The sequence below is a fragment of the Arachis hypogaea genome, chromosome 20 (assembly GCF_003086295.3).
Source record: "Arachis hypogaea cultivar Tifrunner chromosome 20, arahy.Tifrunner.gnm2.J5K5, whole genome shotgun sequence".
NCBI lineage: Eukaryota > Viridiplantae > Streptophyta > Magnoliopsida > Fabales > Fabaceae > Arachis > Arachis hypogaea.
This window is the reverse complement of record NC_092055.1, coordinates 57,057,731-57,077,109: the sequence shown is the minus strand read 5'-3', so window position 1 is coordinate 57,077,109 and position 19,379 is coordinate 57,057,731. Positions and strand designations below refer to the sequence as shown.

The following is a 19,379-nucleotide window of genomic DNA, read 5'->3' as shown; positions in this document are numbered from 1 at the left end:
ATGAAGAAAATAGAACACAAAAACATGGCAATAAGTGCTTCACCTTTAAATTTCTTCGCCTGCATTCCAATTTGCACACAAGATAACGACCAAAAATATGCCAGCAATTTGTCTTGCAAGTTGCAATTGGCAAAAAGGACATTTTGGCGTGACAAAAATAGTCGAGTTATCCAACTCAATAACAAACTCGTGAATAAACCAATATGAAAAATGACCTAGACATTAAATATATAAATTATAACCCTAAGCAATTTACAATTAGCTTATAATACAGTGCTCCAAAAGATCTATTCGAGAGCCTGAATAGAAATTGACTATATATAGTGTTTCCATGGTGGAAACAATCCAGGGCTCATAAAATATCTCAAACAAGGAGATCAATTGATCACCCTCGTCTATACATATTAACACTTCAGAAGTTGTTTTCAGCTACTCTATTTTGGCCATACATATCGCATCTGTAATATAATCTAAACATCCATCGGATGATGACTAAATACCTAACCATGTAGAGGCTATGCTGACTTTCACTACACAAACCGTGAGCAAAACTATTTGAATAAGGTTTTCTCAAACTATGTGGATCTCTCACCACTCGCCGGCATGTTTCGATAGCAGAGCCGCCTTAACGATATTTCCCCTTGTAATGAGTCCAACCTTCCAATAATGAGGAGAAACATTCAGCAAAAACCACTACTGAAAGAAGCACATATATTAAACTATTAAGAGGGGGAAGATACTCTTCTTACCAGCTTCCCATCCTTGTCTACCACAGGTAGTCGACGATATTTCGTTTCAAGCAACAGCCTAATACAATAAGCACTGGTGTCAGACATCAGGTGATCAGCTTCGCCATTCTAAGGGAACATGTAAATGAAAATTAAACTATAGTAGGTTTTTTCTTTTCTTTTGCCCTTTACATTGGCGAAGAATTATTGAGTGTACATGGGCTGGAATATAAAGGGGAAGAAAACACAGAGTTCAATGTTGTTGATTATACATAAAATCAGTACCTAGCAGCATCCTCCAGACTAGTAGATTCTTGAACAACAAGTGGAGTTGGCGTCATTAGGTCACCAACAACTTTTCCATTAGTCTTACTAAGCAGTTTTTGTATCTCATTAAATGTCTGTCATTGAAGCAAACAATTAGAACAAGACAGTTTTGCTTAACATAATAAACTAATGATAGTTCAATAGACATTTGTTCCTAACATATAAAATATTGATAGTTTTCATACGATTGCAAGCTCCCTTCTGCTTCATGACAAGTAACACAAAGAAGACAGCGGAAGGAATATTAAAAAAATTCAGGCCAAAATTTTGTTATTTCTAAGATACGGAACCTATGCATATCCTTTACTACCTGACACACAAAAGTGATCTTAATGTCCTGACAAAGTCATACTTTTGAGGATCATGTTTGATCACAGAATCCATATAACATTGGCAAGACCACCATGCAAATTTCAAAAGCAGTCAATACAAAGGCAAAAGGAAGGTACCCTACATTTCCCGAAAAAAAACAAAGGAGAAAGACAGCTGATCCCATATATATATATATATATATATTGGAAGGCACTGACTCATAAACTCAAAAAGACCTGGCTGACTTCCAAAATTCTTCTATTGCAAAAGACTGGGACTTTTAAGTAAACTTATTCAGAACAGTAATTTCTGAACTCAAGCAAAACTTTGCTACATTCACATGATCAGATCATTACTTCCTGAAGCTTGACTCTAGCATACAAATGGAAACAAAGATGCACTCGTCCAAATTATACTTCAGACAGCAATATTTCCTAATACGAGATAACTAAGATGCAGGTTTGCTGATTAAAGCAAATGATTTTTGTCACGATTTTTCAAAATTTATACCACTTCCTTCCTTTAAAAATCTTGCATTTTTTGAAAACTTGAACACTAATAGCTTCAGAATTTATAAGTAATTGATGAAATTTACACAAGGCTTCAGAATTTATAACGAGTTACAACGACCTAGTATTCAGTGAAATACTATGATTTCAGCAAAACAATGGTGTGCATGGCAAAAAATAAAAATTGAAATTCAATTGTCATATAGGATTGCATGTAGGTTCAGAATTAAGTTTGTGAACAACATAATAGAATGGCCCCATCTCAATTTACAAAGCACATTCCATGAACATGAATAAAAGAGGTGTTATGAATGATTGACAGCAAATCTATTTAGCATAGTTAGAAGAAAAAGTTGCACATACTTTCCAAGAGCTACCAACATCAGGAAACAAGTTTGCATCACTTTGAGAACCACCTAAAAAGCCAAAACAAAAGATTAGTAGACACTTTGCAGCAGGATGCGGAACTCTTGTTTTGCAAACTTCGGCACAACCATAGAATTTTATAATAGCATTGCTTAAGGTTTGTAAAGAAGTTCAATGCCCACACTATCATACATGGCATATTGACATCTTCAGTGTCACCATTCTCAACAATAACAACACGAAGTTTGAAAAGTAGAAAGGATAACTAACACAAATGATTTCCAACTCAGAATTAGCAAAAAGTAGAACAAAATAAAATAATATAATATACCTGATATAGAATCAATTGCTAGCAAGTCATAATCTGAAACAACTCCAACCTGCAGCAATTTTTTATTAGAAAGAAAAAGAGGCAAATCTCAAAGAGGAAGTAAAATAAAGTCAAAGTAGTTGCATTTTGATGATGAAAGGACAAATACATGAAAAAAACATAAGTGAAGAACGTTAAAAACAATAATGCAAAAATAGCTGAAGGGGATTAAAAAGTTACGAGATTCCAGTCGTCATCGATCACTGGAAGACCACTGATCCTGTTGTTGACGAGTGCCTCCAAAGCTGAAATTTTAAATTTTAAGTAAATAAACTGGGAGAATATAAAACGAACACTAAATAACATAATAATAAAAAACAAAAAATTACAGAAACAAATCCTTACCTTCGTCAACGGTAGTGGAGGGCTTGACAACGTGCAAATGATCTTTCGTTGTCATGAAATCACTAACTGTGTAACTTCCATTCCCGCGCTGAAAACCAACATCAAATTACAAAAATAACCTCATCTGAGAAGGGTAAAGAGCAGTTATCGTATCAGAGAAGCTTGATCCGTTGAGAAGAAGACTTACCGGAGCTGAATTGATAGTTGGACCTGGGCTTGGGCCAGGGCCCGAAGAAACTGGGCGAAACGCAGCCGAGGACAATGAACGTCGCCGTTTTGGGATGGCGGATAAAGGAAGAAACTCGCCGCATTGAGGAGGGAAAAGGGAGCGAAGCGGAGCAACAACAGGGAGTGTGTTGATCGAAGGAATCGAACTCATGTCGATGCTTTTTCTTTAAATCCTTTATTAATGTAAAATTGTTTTGCTTTTCTTTCTAATTTTGATTTTGCTGGTGATTCTTCCGCCGCTGTAAGTGGAAGGGAGATCGGAGACCAAAAATAGCGTGGAATGGAGAAAGGAAAGTTATTTTTGGTACTGACAATAATGGCAATCTCTGATTTTCTATCTATATCTCAGTTTGTAGAATAAATTATGAAAAATATGAAGATATGTAAATTAAAAAAAAACAAAATGAGAAAATTCAAAGAAGAATGGTTGAATAATGAATGAATTATGAAATTTAAATTTGAAAAGGAGACGTGAACGTACTTTACTTTCAGATTTTCCGTTGAAACCGGTGGGAAGAATAATTTGCGGAAACTGACACTAATGTAGTATCGCAGTCGGCGCGGGTTGTTGAACGGTGTCGTTTTCTAGTCGCATGGAGTGCTGTTTAGGATTTTCCAATATTTTAAAGCTGTATTATGTGCCTATAATTATGTGGTTGCGGTTGGCTATACTCTATACTGCTACATATTCCCCATGTTGAGCCTTGGTAGGGCCTACGCAAGGTAGTTGGCCATGAATAACTGAATAAGGTTCTGAAAATCCAATCCCAACTTGAAAACATTTAAAACATTAAAAAAATCAAGTGCCGTTTCTGAACCTTCTTCCCCATTCGGAAAATGCAACCGAAAAAAAAAAAGTTTCTGTTAATATAAGTATATGATGTGGATGACCATTAATTTGGGCGGTTGAAGTTTTCAAGGAAAAAACTTAAGATTCTTATAAAGATTAACTTTTAAAAAAGGTTGAAAAAGATAATCTTGTATAAGTATAAATAAGGTTACATAGTCTGAGAGATTACACAACAACATCAATAACAATTCTCTTAATATCTCTTTTATTATATTTTTTCATTTTATTTGTTACCTCTTTCTTATTTATTTATTTATTTACTTATAATATAACACGTTATCAGCACGAGACTCTGATCAAATTTTTAGGAAGATTCAGGTAACAAATTTTTATTATGTCGAAACTCTCTCATCTTGAATTTAATGCTTTTGATATATCTGGAAACAACTATTTATCATGGATACTAGATGCTGAAATTCATCTTGACTTAATGGATCTTGGAGATACCATTAAGGCTGAAAATAATACATCCCAGAAGGATAAAGCCAAAGCTATGATTTTCCTTTATCGTCATCTTGACGTATGATTGAAAAATGAATATTCCACATTAAAAGATCCTGCAGATCTGTGGAAAGACCTTGAAGAAAGGTACAATCATCAAAAGACAATGATACCTCCTCAAACCCGATATGTTAGAGAAAACTTTCTCGACCTATCATACCTCGAATGTGCTCCTGCAGTAGCAATCGAGAAAAAAAGATTTAAAAATATTCTGAGCTAATTTCTTGCTTTCTTGTTGCTGAACGCAACAATGAGTTGCTCTTAAGAAATCATGAAGCGCGCCCAGTCGGCGCCGCCCCATTTTCTGAAGCAAATGCGGCAACTTATAACCCCAGAAGAGGTAAATGGCAAGATTTTGATAACAAGAAAAATTATAGAAGGAAAAGAAATTATGTTCACAAGAAAGGATCTCACCAGAAGTGGGATAAAGAAAGAAACAATGGGAAAAGTAAATCAATTGAGGATAAAAGCTTCCGTTGTGGTGGAAAGGGACATTGGTCACGTACCTGTCGTACCCCAAGACATCTAATTGTTCTTTATCAAGCATCCTTGAAAAGGGATGACAAAGGAAAGGAAACAAATTTTGTTTCAAATAATGAAAATTCCACCACTCATTATGATGTATCTAATTTCTTTAAGGATTTTGAAGAAAATATTAGCCATTTGATCAATGATGGAATAGTTTAATATGTGTGTTTGTTAAGTATTCATGTGAATAATTTTACTGTGCATGTACTTCTACTCATTTTATTATTATTATCATTTGTCTTTGAAGAAAAATGGCAAGGACACATATTCTGAAGATATTTGCCTTGCGGATAGTGCGAGTTCGCACACCATTCTTAAAAGTAATATATATTTTACCCATCTTGTGCCAAAAGAAGAGTATGTTAATACTATTATTGGCTCAGGCAATGTGATTGAAGGCTCCGGAAGAGCTATAATTTTGTTTCCCGGAGGAACAAAATTCATAATAAATAATGCACTATTGTCTACCAAGTCTCTAAGAAACGTGTTGAGCTTTAAAGATATTTGCCAAAATGGATATCATATTGAGCTATGAATGAGGGAAATCATGAGTACTTATGTATCACAACCCATTATTTAAATAAAAAGGTTATATTAGAAAAGTTAGCCTCACTTTCATCTGGGTTGTATTATACCAAGATTAGTGCAATTGAATCACATGCCATTGTAAACCAGAAGTTTACTAGCCCAAATGAATTCATAACTTGGCACGATCGATTGGGTCATCCGGGAACAACCATGATGCGGAGAATTATTGAAAACTCACATGGACATTCCCTAAAGAACCAGAAGATTCTTAAATCTAGTGAATTTTGTTGTGCTGCATGTTCTCAAGGGAAGTTAATTTTAAGGCCATCACTAGTAAAGATTGGATTTGAGTCCCCTGAATTCCTAAAAAGGATTCAAGGTGATATATGTGGACCTATTCATCCACTATGTGGATCTTTTAGATATTTTATGGTCCTAATAGATACATCTTCAAGATGGTCACATGTGTGCTTATTGTCTTCTCGCAACCTAGCGTTTGCGAGATTACTGGCTCAAATTATTCGATTAAAAGCACAATTTCTAGAAAATCCAATAAAAGCAATTCGTCTTGATAATGCTAGTGAATTTACTTCCCAAGCATTTGATGCTTATTGTATGGCTAATGGAATAAGTGTTGAATATCTAGTAGTTCATGTTCACACACAAAATGGGTTAGCAGAATAACTTATTAAGCGCCTCCAATTAATTGCTAGACCCTTACTTATGAGAACAAATATCCCAACTTCGGTTTGGGGACATGCTATTTTACATGCCTCAGCACTTATTCGATTGAGGCCAACGAGTTACCATCAGTTCTCTCCTATGCAATTAGCTTTTGGCCAGCAGCCAAATGTTTCCCATTTAAGAATATTAGGGTGTGCGATATATGTTCCCATTGCACCACCTAATCGCACCAAAATGGGACCCCAAAGAAAATTACGGATATATGTTGGATATGATTCTCCCTCTATAGTGAGGTATCTTGAGACATAAACCGGAGATGTATTTAAAGCCCGGTTTGCAGATTGTCGTTTTTGATGAATCAAAATTTCCAACATTAGGGAGAGAGAATAAGCTTCCTAAAAAGGAACTTAATTGGAATGCATCATCCTTGATGCATTTAGATCCTCGATCAGGGCAATGTGAACTAGAAGTTCAAAAAATTATACATTTACAAAGAATAGCAAATGAATTGCCTGATGCATTTTTCGATACAAAGAGGATAACCAAATCTTATATACCAGCGGAAAATGCCCCAATTCGAATTGATGTCCCAGTTGGACAAATTGCCACCGAAGCAAATACACGCCAGAAGCGTGGCAGGCCTGTCAGTTCCAAAGACAAAAATCCTCAAAAGCGAAAAGAGGTAAATACTATTCCTGTTGGAAAAGATATAGTAGAGACACCTGCAGTTGTCCAAAATTCTAATATAATTTTAACGCCAGAAGACGTTCAGGTACCTGAAAATTGTGAAAATGATGAGATCTCGATAAATTATGTCTTTACAGGAGAGAAATGGGACCGAAATAAGACAATTGTCAATGAAATATTTACATATAATGTGGCATTAAATATCATGCATGAAAGTAAGGATCTTGAGCCAAGATCAGTCGAAGAATGTCAACAAAGAAATGATTGGCCAAAATGGAAAGAAGCCATGAAGGCTGAATTAGACTCACTTGCAAAACGTGAAATCTTTGGACCTGTAGTCCGTACACCAGAAGATGTAAAACCTGTTGGATATCGATGGGTATTTGTGAGAAAACGAAATGAGAAAAATGAAGTTGTGCGCTACAAAGCCCGACTTGTAGCACAAGGTTTTTCACAAAGGCCTGGTATAGATTATGAAGAAACGTATTCCCCTGTAGTGAATGCGATAACATTGCATTATTTGGTTAGTTTATCTGCATATCATAAACTACATATGCACTTAATGGATGTGATCACAGCCTATTTATACGGCTTATTAGATCGGGATATCTATATGAAAGTCCCTGAAGGACTAAAGATATCTAAACCATCCAATGAATATTCATAAGAGTTATACTCAGTCAAATTGTAAAGATCTTTATATGGTCTAAAGCAATCTGGACGAATGTGGTATAATCGTCTTATTGAGTATCTGGACAAAAATGGATTCAAGAATGATGATATCTATCAATGTATTTTCATAAAGAAATCTGCATCTGGATTCATTATAATTGCTGTGTACGTTGATGATCTAAATATCATTGGAACTCCTGAAGAGATTCCAACAATTATAAAAACTCTAAAAGAAAAGTTTGAGATGAAAGATCAAGGAAGGAATAAATTTTGTCTCGGCTTGCAGATCGAGCATATAAAAAATGGGATCTTTATTCATCGAACAATATACACAGAGAAGATCATGAAAAGATTTTATATGGATAAGTCACATCCCTTGAGTACCCCAATGATCGTAAGATCTTTGGATGTGGAGAAGGATCAATTCCATCCTAAAGAAGAGACTGAAGATATGCTTGGTCCGAAGTACCATATCTTAGTGCCATTGGAGCGCTAATGTATCTGATGACAAGTCATCTTAGCCTAGTTTCACTAGTCTTTTTCTTTTGTTTTCAATAGATTTTATGCACTTTCTTGAGCCATAAGTAAGCCAATTGGGTAGAATTTCATGTTTCCTTTGATTCAATCAACCATGGATAAATTGATGCATTTTCATGAGTTTTTGTGCCATAATTGCTCATATGACAAGAAGAAGAATAACTCTCATGATTGTGGCATAGCTTTGATACAATTGTTGATTGATGATAGGTGGAATAAAGCTTGGAAGAAGGTTGCAAGAATAGGCTTGAAAAGAGGGATCAACGTTTGAGCTAACGTTTGTCTCAAACGTTAACTCAAACGTGAGAAGCAGATGAAGAACACCCTGGAGAAGAGCCAACGTTTGCGCCAACATTTGCCTCAACGTTTGAGGCAAACGTTGGCTGAAGAAGAAGCAGGGGAAGGCAACGTTTGCGCCAACGTTTGCCTCAAACGTGAGGTCAAACGTTGGCGCCAAAAAGAATGAAAGAGAGCACTCCTGGGCACGGCAACGTTTGAGCCAACGTTTGCCTCAAACGTGAGGTCAAACGTTGGCTACATTTTGGCAAGGAAGAGCATGGCAAAGCACCCCTGATTGATGGTTTAGATGAGCCATGTTTGCGCCAACGTTTGCCTCAAACGTTGGGCCAAACGTTGGCCAAAAAGGGAGCCTGGGAAGAACCACGTTTGAGCTCACATTTGACCTCAAACGTTGGCTCAAACGTGGATGACAGCAAGAAGGGTATCTGCATAATGCCTCACACAAGGGACGTTTGAGTCAACGTTGACTCAAACGTGAATGGTTCATGGCCCGGTTCACAAATGGATTTCTTCCCAACACCAAGAGCAATCAACGGAGGCTATTATCAACCCAATTCCATCAAGACTAAAGGCCCAATTCAAGGCTTAATGATCATTTGAAGAAAGTGTATAAATAGCTTAGGATTTGAAGTTTTAGGAGAGCTTTTCTTTTTAGAGTTTTCTTTAAGAATTTTCATAGTATTCACAGTAGAGAGCTTTTGGGTTTTGAGTTTTGGAGATTCTGAGTCTTGGGGAAGGAGAATTGAATTCTCTTCCTCTTAGTTTTCTTGTTTTAAATTTCATCTACACTCGTCTTGAGTCTTGGGTGTTGAAGAATTGAGGAAATTCTGTCTCAATCTCACCTTGAGATCTCTTTGTTTTTCTTACTGCAACTTCTGGAAATTGAACTTGAATTTACATTCCTACATTGCTCTCTTCTTTAATTTGGCATTTGCTCTCTAAATTTGGATCTAAGAAGGCATTGAGATCTAGACTTAGTTATCTAGTCTCTTGGGTCCTGAGATCTATTGATTTCCATTTTAATTTCCTTGTTTAATTACTACACCAAGTTTATTTTCCTTTTAGTTTTGAGATAAGGTTCAATTAATTACATCAACTACTCTTCATTCTGTTAAGTTTTACTTTTCCCTGTTTAATTCCTGCAGATCCAATTCCCATTCCCCTTTTATTTTTCAAGTCATTTATATTTCTTGCACTTTAAGTTTCTGCAATTTACATTACTTGCACTTTAAGATTCAGCTCTTTTTCTTTTTGTTCCCTTTAATTTCCTGCAAATCACCCACTCCCCTTTACATTCCATGCAATTTAATTCCTGTCAACACAATTTCACACAATCAACACTTGTTTGCTTGACTAATTCAATCACTAAACTAAAGTTGCTCAATCCTTCAATCCTTGTGGGATCGACCTCACTCCCGTGAGTTTTATTACTTGATGCGACCCGGTGCACTTGCCGGTGAGTTTTGTGTCGGATCGTTTTCCGCACATCAAGTTTTTGGCGCCGTTGCCGGGGATTGAAATAGATTGACAATGATTAAGTGAGGTGGTGATCTAGATTAAGCATTTTCTTTTATTTTTGGACTAGCACACTAACTGTTCGAGACTTTGTCTCTACTAACTCTAACTGCACTCAAGTTACAGAGTGCTCTGTTTTAGTTTCTGGTTCTATTTGTGTTTCTGATTTTGTGATAGGAGGAAAGAGCGATGAATCCACACCTTTTGATCCTGAAACATTTTGGGGGTTGAGGAAAGAGGCAAGAGATAGAAGGGAGAAATGCTGGGATTCAGAAAATCCCCACTGAGAGTTTCTCACCAGGGGATAAAGTGATATTAAACACCCAACCAATGAAGGTGCCTCCACAATTATCTGAGTATTATACTGTGAACTGGATCCTTCCACATGAACACCTAGAGATCATCAAAGAGGAGACTGGAAGGAAGTTCACAGTAAGAAGAGAAAAGCTGAGGCACTATGATTTTCAGCCTCCATGATCAAAGAATGAAGGATGTCAAGCTAGTGACAATAAAGAAGCACTTGTTGGGAGGCAACCCAACCTGAGGTAGTTCTCTTTTCATAGCTATTTCATTAAAAAGATTAATTAGTTTTATCTATATTGCAAGAAGCTAAGTTTGGTGTTGCACACCAAAACAATCTAAGGGAGAATGAAGGATTCTAAGTTTGGTGTTCCACCAAAATCCCATCATAAAATATATTCTCGCCTTCTGCATAATGCTAGCTTCAAGCACTTAAGATGGACTAGTTAACTATTCTTCTGTTTCCTAGTTTTCAGTTTTATTGCTTTTGAAAAAAAAAAGAGTTTCACACATGGTTAATCTGATGCATGAGAACCATTGGCAAGGTACTAAGTTTGGTGTTCCCACACCAAAGTAAGTTCAAAGGCCCACAAAATAAATCATGCATGCTAACCATTTTTCAAGTGCTTGGGGAACAAGCAACTTTCAATATCACTGCAGAGTACCATACAAACTTTTGGGAAGATTTAGCATCATCAATCAAAGAGGTGAAAGAGGAATGTGAAGACCAGCAATGATGATGAGGAAGAGGACAGCAAGTAAACTCCAAAAGATTGTATTGTTCATTATCAGATATTGCTGTGATTGAAAGTGATATTATACCCATATCTGTCCTTCTGTCTAGTATAGTTTTTTTGCAATTCAATAATCAAGATGCTTGATCATTTACAACACTATACTCTCCAAAACTTGTTTGCACTCAATATTTCAAAAATGCATTACATGAAAGTTCTTTGAAAAGAAGGATTGAGGAATTAAACAATTTTGAGGCAAGCAAAAGATTAGGAGAAGTGGTGGTTCTAGTTGTATGATTATGCATTGAGGTTGCATGCTTATGAAAACTTGCATGGGAGCTCATAGGCAGAACATAGAGTTCAAAGAAGTATTGTGGAGGTTCTCAAACATTTATTGATCCAAGAAGCAGCAAACAAAACAAAAGAAAATAAAGAAAATACAAAAACAAAAAGAACATGGCCCAAGGCTCTGAGCATCAATTACTAGGAAGAAAAGGAAGAAGAAACAAAAACTCAAAGAGTTGTTATCCTAGTAAATGCTTGTGGTCGAATTGTGTCAAAGAGAGAGGCTTGAGCAAGTAAATCCTTAGGGGTGCTTTAACACCTAATACCTTAAAACCAACTGGTTTAGGAGTATTGATTGAAAGCTTATCTAAAGAGCCGCTTTGAGACATGACACTTAGAGTCAAAGCCAAAGCACAGAAACTATAAGCTGCTTCAAGGAGATTACCTATAGAGAGATCTCTATGATATTATTTGGATGAAAGTTCTAAGACCTAAGACTCCCAAGATGTAGGGACTAGTAAGCACTGAAGCCCTTGCATGAGTGATGAGCGGATAATTTATACGCTTTTTGGCATTGTTTTTAATATGTTTTTAGTAGGATATAGTTACTTTTAGGGATGTTTTCATTAGTTTTTACGTTAAATTCACATTTCTGGACTTTACTATGAGTTTGTGTGTTTTTCTGTGATTTCAGGTATTTTCTGGCTGAAATTGAGGGACTTGAGCAGAAATCAGATTCAGAGGTTGAAAAAGGACTGCTGATGCTGTTGGATTCTGACCTCCCTGCACGCAAAATGGATTTTTTGGAGCTACAGAACTCGAAATGGCGCGCTTCTAATTGCGTTGGAAAGTAGACATCCAGGGCTTTTCAGCAATATATAATAGTCCATACTTTGGCCAAGAATTGACGACGTAAACTGGCGTTCAACGCCAGCCTTCTGCTCAAATCTGGTGTCCAGCGCCAGAAAAGGATCCAAAACCAGAGTTGAACGCCCAAACTGGCACAGAAACTGGCGTTCAACTCCACAAATGGCCTCTGCACGTACTACACTTAAGCTCAGCCCAAACACACACCAAGTGGGCCCCGGAAGTGGATTTATGCATCAATTACTTACTCATGTAAACCCTAGTGACTAGTTTATTATAAATAGGACCTTTTACTGTTGTATTAGGCATCTTTGATCATCTTAGGATCTTAGGATCATCTTTGAACGCATTGTTCTTAGATCAAGGGGGCTGGCCATCTCGGCCATGCCTGGACCTTCACTTATGTATTTTTAACGGTAGAGTTTCTACACTCCATAGATTAAGGTGTGGAGCTCTGCTGTTCCTCAAATATTAATGCAAAGTACTACTGTTTTCTATTCAATTCTTCTTATTTCTCTTCTAAGATATCCATTCGCACCCAAGAACGTGATGAAGGTGATGATTATGTGTGACGCTCATCACCATCTCCCCTATGAACGCGTGCCTGACAAAACACTTCTGTTCTACATGAATTAAGCTAGAATGAGTATCTCTTAGATCTCCTAACCAGAATCTTCGTGGCGTAAGCTAGAATGATGGCGGCATTCAAGAGAATCCGGAAAGTCTAAACCTTGTCTGTGGTATTCCGAGTAGGATTCAATGATTGAATGACTGTGACGAGCTCCGAACTCGCGATTGCAGGGCGTTAGTGACAGACGCAAAAGGATAGTAAATCCTATTCCAGCATGATCGAGGACCGACAGATGAATAGCCGTGCCGTGACAGGGTGCGTGAGCATATTATTCACTGAGAGGATAAGATGAAGCCATTGACAAGGGTGATGCCTCCAGACGATTAGCCGTGCCGTGACAGGGCATTGGATCATTTTCCCGTGAGATGACCGAAAGTAGCCATTGACAGTGGTGATGTATCACATAAAGCCAGCCATGGAAAGGAGTAAGACTGATTGGATGAAGATAGCAGGAAAGCAGAGGTTCAGAGGAACGAAAAGCATCTCCATTCGCTTATCTGAAATTCCTGCCAATGAATCTACATAAGTATCTCTATCCCTTTTATTGTTTATTTTAATCTAATAAAGTATCATGTTTAAATCCGCCTGACTGAGATTTGCAAGGTGACCATAGCTTGCTTCATACCAACAATCTCCGTGGGATTCGACCCTTACTCACGTAAGGTATTACTTGGACGACCCAGTGCACTTGCTGGTTAGTTGTATCGAAGTTGTGACAATTATGAATTAAGATCAGAGCACCAAGCTTTGGAGCCATTACCAGGATTTGTTCGAGCCTGGAGATCACAATTTCGTGCACCAAGTTTTTGGCGCCGTTGCCGGGGATTGTTCGTGTTTGGACAACTGACGGTTCATCTTGTTGCTCAGATTAGGTAATTTTTTTTTTATTTTATTTTCAAAAATTTTTCAAAAAATATTTCTAAAATTTTCTCATATGTTTTCGAAAAAAATTATAAAAATGTTTTCAAAAATAAATTATTCTATGGCCTCAAAAATTTTTAAGAATGAATTCTAGTGTTTCATGAAATATGTTGAATCATATCTGGCTGTAAAGCCATACCCAAACTACTTTGGGATTGGTATTCAACTAATCACTCCAGCCCATGTAATTATATGTTGCAGCCTGGCTGGCTGTAAAGCCATGTCCAAATTCATTTGGACTGAGGCTTGCAATTGGTTATCAAGAGCAAGCTAGTTGGAGCTAATCCACCTGCTACTGTTCCTGATCTACCCGCTGTTGATCCACGATCACCTGCTGAAGCTTGGCTGGCCATTGGCCATGTCTAGTGTTTTGGACTGAAGCTTTCATTGAAAGCTTGGCTGGCTAGTGAGCCATGTCTAATTCCTGGACTGAAGCTTTATACTAACATGGCAAGATTCCTGGAATTCATATTAAAAATTTTGGAATCCTTATTTTTCTTTAAATTTTCGAAAAATATAAAATAAAAATCCAAAAAAATTAGAAAATAAAAAAAATCAAAAATATTTTTATGTTTCTTGTTTGAGTCTTGAGTCATGTTATAAGTTTGGTGTCACTTGCATATGCATCTTGCATTTTTTCGAAAATATCATGCATTCATAGTGTTCTTCATGATCTTCAAGTTGTTCTTGGTAAGTCTTCTTGTATGATCTTGATGATTTTTTGTTTTGTGTCTTTTCATGTTTTTCATATGCATTCTTGAATTCTTAGTGCGTGAGCATTAAAGAATTCTAAGTTTGGTGTCTTGCATGTTTTCTTTGCATTAAAAAATTTTTTCAAAATATGTTCTTGATGTTCATCATGTTCTTCATAGTGTTCTTGGTGTTCATCTTGACATTCATATCATTCATACATGCATTCATTGTTTTGATCTAAAAATTTCATGCATTGCATATTTTTCATGTTTTTCATAAAAATTTCAAAAATCAAAAAAATATCTTTCCCTTTTTCTCTCATCAAATTCGAAAATTTGGATTGACTTTTTCAAAAATTTTTAAAATCAAGTTGTTTCTCATGAGTCAAATCAAATTTTCAATTTGAAAATCTTATCTTTTTCAAAAATCAAATCTTTTTCAAAATTATTAGTTATTTTCGAAAATTCCAAAAATCCTTTTTCAAAAATCTTTTTCTTATTTTTATATAAAATTTTCGAAAATAACTAATCAATTAATGTTTTGATTCAAAAATTTGAAGTTTGTTACTTGCTTGTTAAGAAAGATTCAAACTTTAAGTTCTAGAATCATATCTTGTGATTTCTTATGAATCAAGTCATTAATTGAGATTTTAAAAAAAAAAAAAATCAAATCTTTTTCAAAACTAACTTCAATCATATCTTTTCAAAAATATCTTCTTATCTTATCTTTTTCAAAAATATCTTTTCAAAATATCTTTTCTAACTTCCTAACTTCTTATCTTTTCAAAATTTGTTTCAACTAACTAACTAACTTTTTGTTTGTTTCTTAACTTTTTCAAAACCACCTAACTAACTCTCTCTCTCTCTCATTTTTCGAAAATATCTCTCCCCTTTTTCAAAAATTTCTTTTTAATTTATTAATTATTTTAATTTTTAAAACTTAATTTTCGAAAATTACTAACAATTTTTCAAAAACCATTTTCAAAAATCACTAACTCTTTTTCAAAATAATTTTCGAAAATTATCCCTCCCCCATCTCATTCTATTTATTCATTCATATCCTAACATCTCACCTCACATCTCAAAGCCTCCTCACAGTTGTGTTTCTTCCAGTACATTACATCCTTTGTCTCCCCCTCTTTTCCTCCACTCACAAAGGGATCCCTATACTGTGGTATAAAGGATCTCTATTATTATTATTATTTTTCTGTGCCTTCTTCTTTGTCATATGAGCAGGAGCAAGGATAAGAACATTCTTGTGGAAGCAGATCCAGAACCTGAAAGGACTCTGAAGAGAAAATTAAGAGAAGCTAAAATACAACAATCCAGAGATAACCTTTCTGAAATTTTCAAACAGGCAGAGGAGATGGCAGCCGAAAATAATAATAATGCAAGGAGGATGCTTGGTGACTTTACTGCACCTAATTCCAATTTACATGGAAGAAGCATCTCCATTCCTGCCATTGGAGCAAACAACTTTGAGCTGAAACCTCAATTAGTTTCTCTGATGCAGCAGAACTGCAAGTTTCATGGACTTCCATCTGAAGATCCTTTTTCAGTTCTTAACTGAATTCTTGCAGATATGTGATACTGTTAAGACTAATGGAGTAGATCCTGAAGTCTACAGGCTCATGCTTTTCCCTTTTGCTGTAAGAGACAGAGCTAGATTATGGTTGGATTCTCAACCTAAAGACAGTCTGAACTCTTGGGATAAGCTGGTCACGGCTTTCTTAGCCAAGTACTTTCCTCCTCAAAAGCTGAGCAAGCTTAGAGCTGATGTTCAAACCTTCAGACAGAAAGAAGGTGAATCTCTCTATGAAGCTTGGGAAAGATACAAACAGTTGACCAAAAAGTGTCCTTCTGACATGCTTTCAGAATGGACCATCCTGGATATATTCTATGATGGTTTATCTGAGCTATCAAAGTTGTCACTGGACACTTCTGTAGGTGGATCCATTCACCTAAAGAAAACGCCTGCAGAAGCTCAAGAACTCATTGACATGGTTGCTAATAACCAGTTCATGTACACTTCTGAAAGGAATCCTGTAATCAATGGGACGCCTATGAAGAAGGGAGTTCTTGAAGTTGATACTCTGAATGCCATATTGGCTCAGAATAAAATATTGACTCAGCAAGTCAATATGATTTCTCAGAGTTTGCATGGAATGCAAGCTGCATCCAACAGTACTCAAGAAGCATCTTCTGAAGAAGAAGCTTATGATCCTGAGAACCCTGCAATAGCAGAGGTAAATTACTTAGGTGAACCTTATGGAAACACCTATAACTCATCATGGAGAAATCATCCAAATTTCTCATGGAAGGATCAAAAGCCTCAACAAGGCTTTAATAATGGTGGAAGAAACAGGTTTAGCAATAGCAAACCTTTTCCATCATCAACTCAGCAACAGACAGAGAACTCTGAACAAAATGCTTCTAATTTAGCAAATCTAGTCTCTGATCTATCCAAGGCCACTGTAAGTTTCATGAATGAAACAAGATCTTCCATTAGAAATCTGGAAGCACAAGTGGGCCAGCTGAGTAAAAGGATCACTGAAATCCCTCCTAGTACTCTCCCAAGCAATACAGAAGAGAACCCAAAAGGAGAGTGCAAGGCCATTGACATAAGTGCCATGGCCGAACCTGTGAGGAGAGGAGAGGACGTGAATCCCAAGGAGGAAGACCTCCTGGGACGTCCAGTGATCAATAAGGAGCTTCCCTCTGGGGAATCAAAGGACTCTGAGGCTCATCTAGAGACCATAGAGATTCCATTGAACCTCCTTATTCCCTTCATGAGCTCTGATGAGTATCCCTCTTCTGAAGAGAATGAGGATGTCACTGAAGAGCAAACTGCCAAGTTTCTTGGTGCAATCATGAAGCTGAATGCCAAATTGTTTGGCATTGATGCTTGGGAAGTTGAACCTCCCTTGTTCATCAATGAACTAAGTGATCTGGATCAACTGACATTGCCTCAGAAGAGACAGGATCCTGGAAAGTTCATAATCCCTTGTACCATAGGCACCATGATCTTTAAGGCTCTGTGTGACCTTGGTTCAGGGATAAACCTCATGCCCCTCTCTGTAATAGAGAAACTGGGAATCTATGGGGTGCAAGCTGCTAAAATCTCACTAGAGATGGCAGACAGCTCAAGAAGACAGGCTTATGGACAAGTAGAAGATGTATTAGTAAAGGTTGAAGGCCTTTACATACCTACTGATTTCATAGTCCTGGATACTGGAAAGGAAGAGGATGAATCTATCATCCTAGGAAGACCTTTCCTGGCCACAGCAAGAGCTGTGATTGATGTTGACAGAGGTGAAATATTCCTTCAATGGAATGAGAACTCCCTTGTATTCAAAACTCAAGGATCTCCCTCTGCAACCATGGAGAGGAAGCAGGAAAAGCTTCTCTCCAAGCAGAGTCAACCAGAGCCCCCACAGTCAAACTCTAAGTTTGGTGTTGGGAGGCCACAACCAAACTCTAAGTTTGGTGTTGAACTCCCATATCCAAACTCTAAGTTTGGTGTTGGAGAGTTTCAACAAAACTCTGCACATCTGTGAGGCTCCATGAGAGCCCACTGTCAAGCTATTGACATTAAAGAAGCGCTTGTTGGGAGGCAACCCAATGTTTATCTAACTCTTATTTTTATTGTTTTTCATGTTTTCTTAGGTTCTTGATCATGTGGAGTCACAAAATAAATATAAAAATTGAAAACGGAATCAAAAACAGCAGAAGAAAAATCACACCTTGGAGGAGCATCTGCCTGGCGTTCAAACGCCAGAACAGAGCATAGTTCTGGCGCTGAACACCCAGAATGGGAGCATCCTGGCGCTGAACGCCCAAGAACAAGCATGGTTCTGGCGTTCAACGCCAGAAATGGCAGCAAATGGGCGTTGAACGCCCAAAATGGGCACCAACCTGGCGCTGAACGCCCAGAGTTGTGTGCAAAGGCATTTTACATGCCTAATTTGGTGCAGGGATGTAAATGCCTTGACACCTCAGGATCTGTGGACCCCACAGGATCATCCCAGGATCTGTGGACCCCACAGGATCCGCACCTACCTCATCATCTCTCTTTCCATTCATGATCATCCCTTCTGTTTTCCATCTACCACTCACATCCATACACCCACTACCTTCAAAATTCAACATCTCTCTCCCACCCAATCCCACCCATATGGCCGAATACACACTCTCATCCATCTCCTCCATATCTTCTTCTTATTCTTCTATTCTTTCTTCTTTTGCTCGAGGGCGAGCAACATTCTAAGTTTGGTGTGGTAAAAGCATAGATTTTTTGTTTTTTCCATAACCATTGATGGCACCTAAGGCCAGAGAAACCTCTAGAAAGAGGAAAGGGAAGACAAAAGCTTCCATCAAGGGTCTATAGCTCAGTGGTAGAACATTTGACTGCAAATCAAGAGATCCCTGAGATACCTCAGGGGATACATTTTCTTCCACACAATTATTGGAAGCAACTAAGGGTGGAACATCAAGAGCACTCCTTCATCCTTCATGAAATCAGAGAAGATCTAAAAGCAATGAAGGAGGAGCAGCAAAGACAAGGAAGAGACATAGAAGAGCTCAAGGACATCACTAAGGTGGACTCATTCCTTGTTCTTGCTTTCTCTGTTTTTCGTTTTCCATGTTATGTGCTTATCTATGTTTGTGCCTTCATTACATGATCATTAGTAGTTAGTAACTTTGTCTTAAAGATATGAATGTCCTATGAATCCATCACCTCTCTTAAAAGAAAAATGTTTTAATTCAAAAGAACAAGAAGTACATGAGTTTCGAATTTATCCTTGAACTTAGCTTAATTATATTGATGTGGTGACAATGCTTCCTGTTTTCTGAATGTATGCTTGAACAGTGCATATGTCTTTTGAAGTTGTTGTTTAAGAATGTTAAATATGTTGACTCTTGAAAGAATGATGACTAGGAGACATGTTATTCGATAATCTA

General features: G+C 37.1%; 1 protein-coding gene and 1 non-coding gene across 2 annotated transcripts; both read right to left on the bottom strand.

Annotated features, from left to right (window-relative positions):
- Window positions 1-204: 204 nt before the first annotated feature.
- On the bottom strand, window positions 205-3,940 carry LOC112784185 (CBS domain-containing protein CBSX2, chloroplastic). Its single transcript, XM_025827309.3, has 9 exons — window positions 3,667-3,940; window positions 3,145-3,424; window positions 2,958-3,045; window positions 2,793-2,857; window positions 2,574-2,622; window positions 2,240-2,292; window positions 1,014-1,129; window positions 750-807; window positions 205-657 (listed from the first exon to the last, which is right to left on the bottom strand). Exons 2-9 carry the CDS (start codon window positions 3,334-3,336, stop codon window positions 589-591), a joined length of 690 nt encoding a protein of 229 aa, XP_025683094.1. The 5' UTR covers window positions 3,337-3,424; window positions 3,667-3,940; the 3' UTR covers window positions 205-588.
- A 12,240-nt stretch (window positions 3,941-16,180) lies between these two features.
- LOC112788239 (small nucleolar RNA R71) lies at window positions 16,181-16,288 on the bottom strand. Its single transcript, XR_003195612.1, has one exon. It is a non-coding gene; the product is annotated as a small nucleolar RNA R71 (small nucleolar RNA).
- Window positions 16,289-19,379: the final 3,091 nt, after the last annotated feature.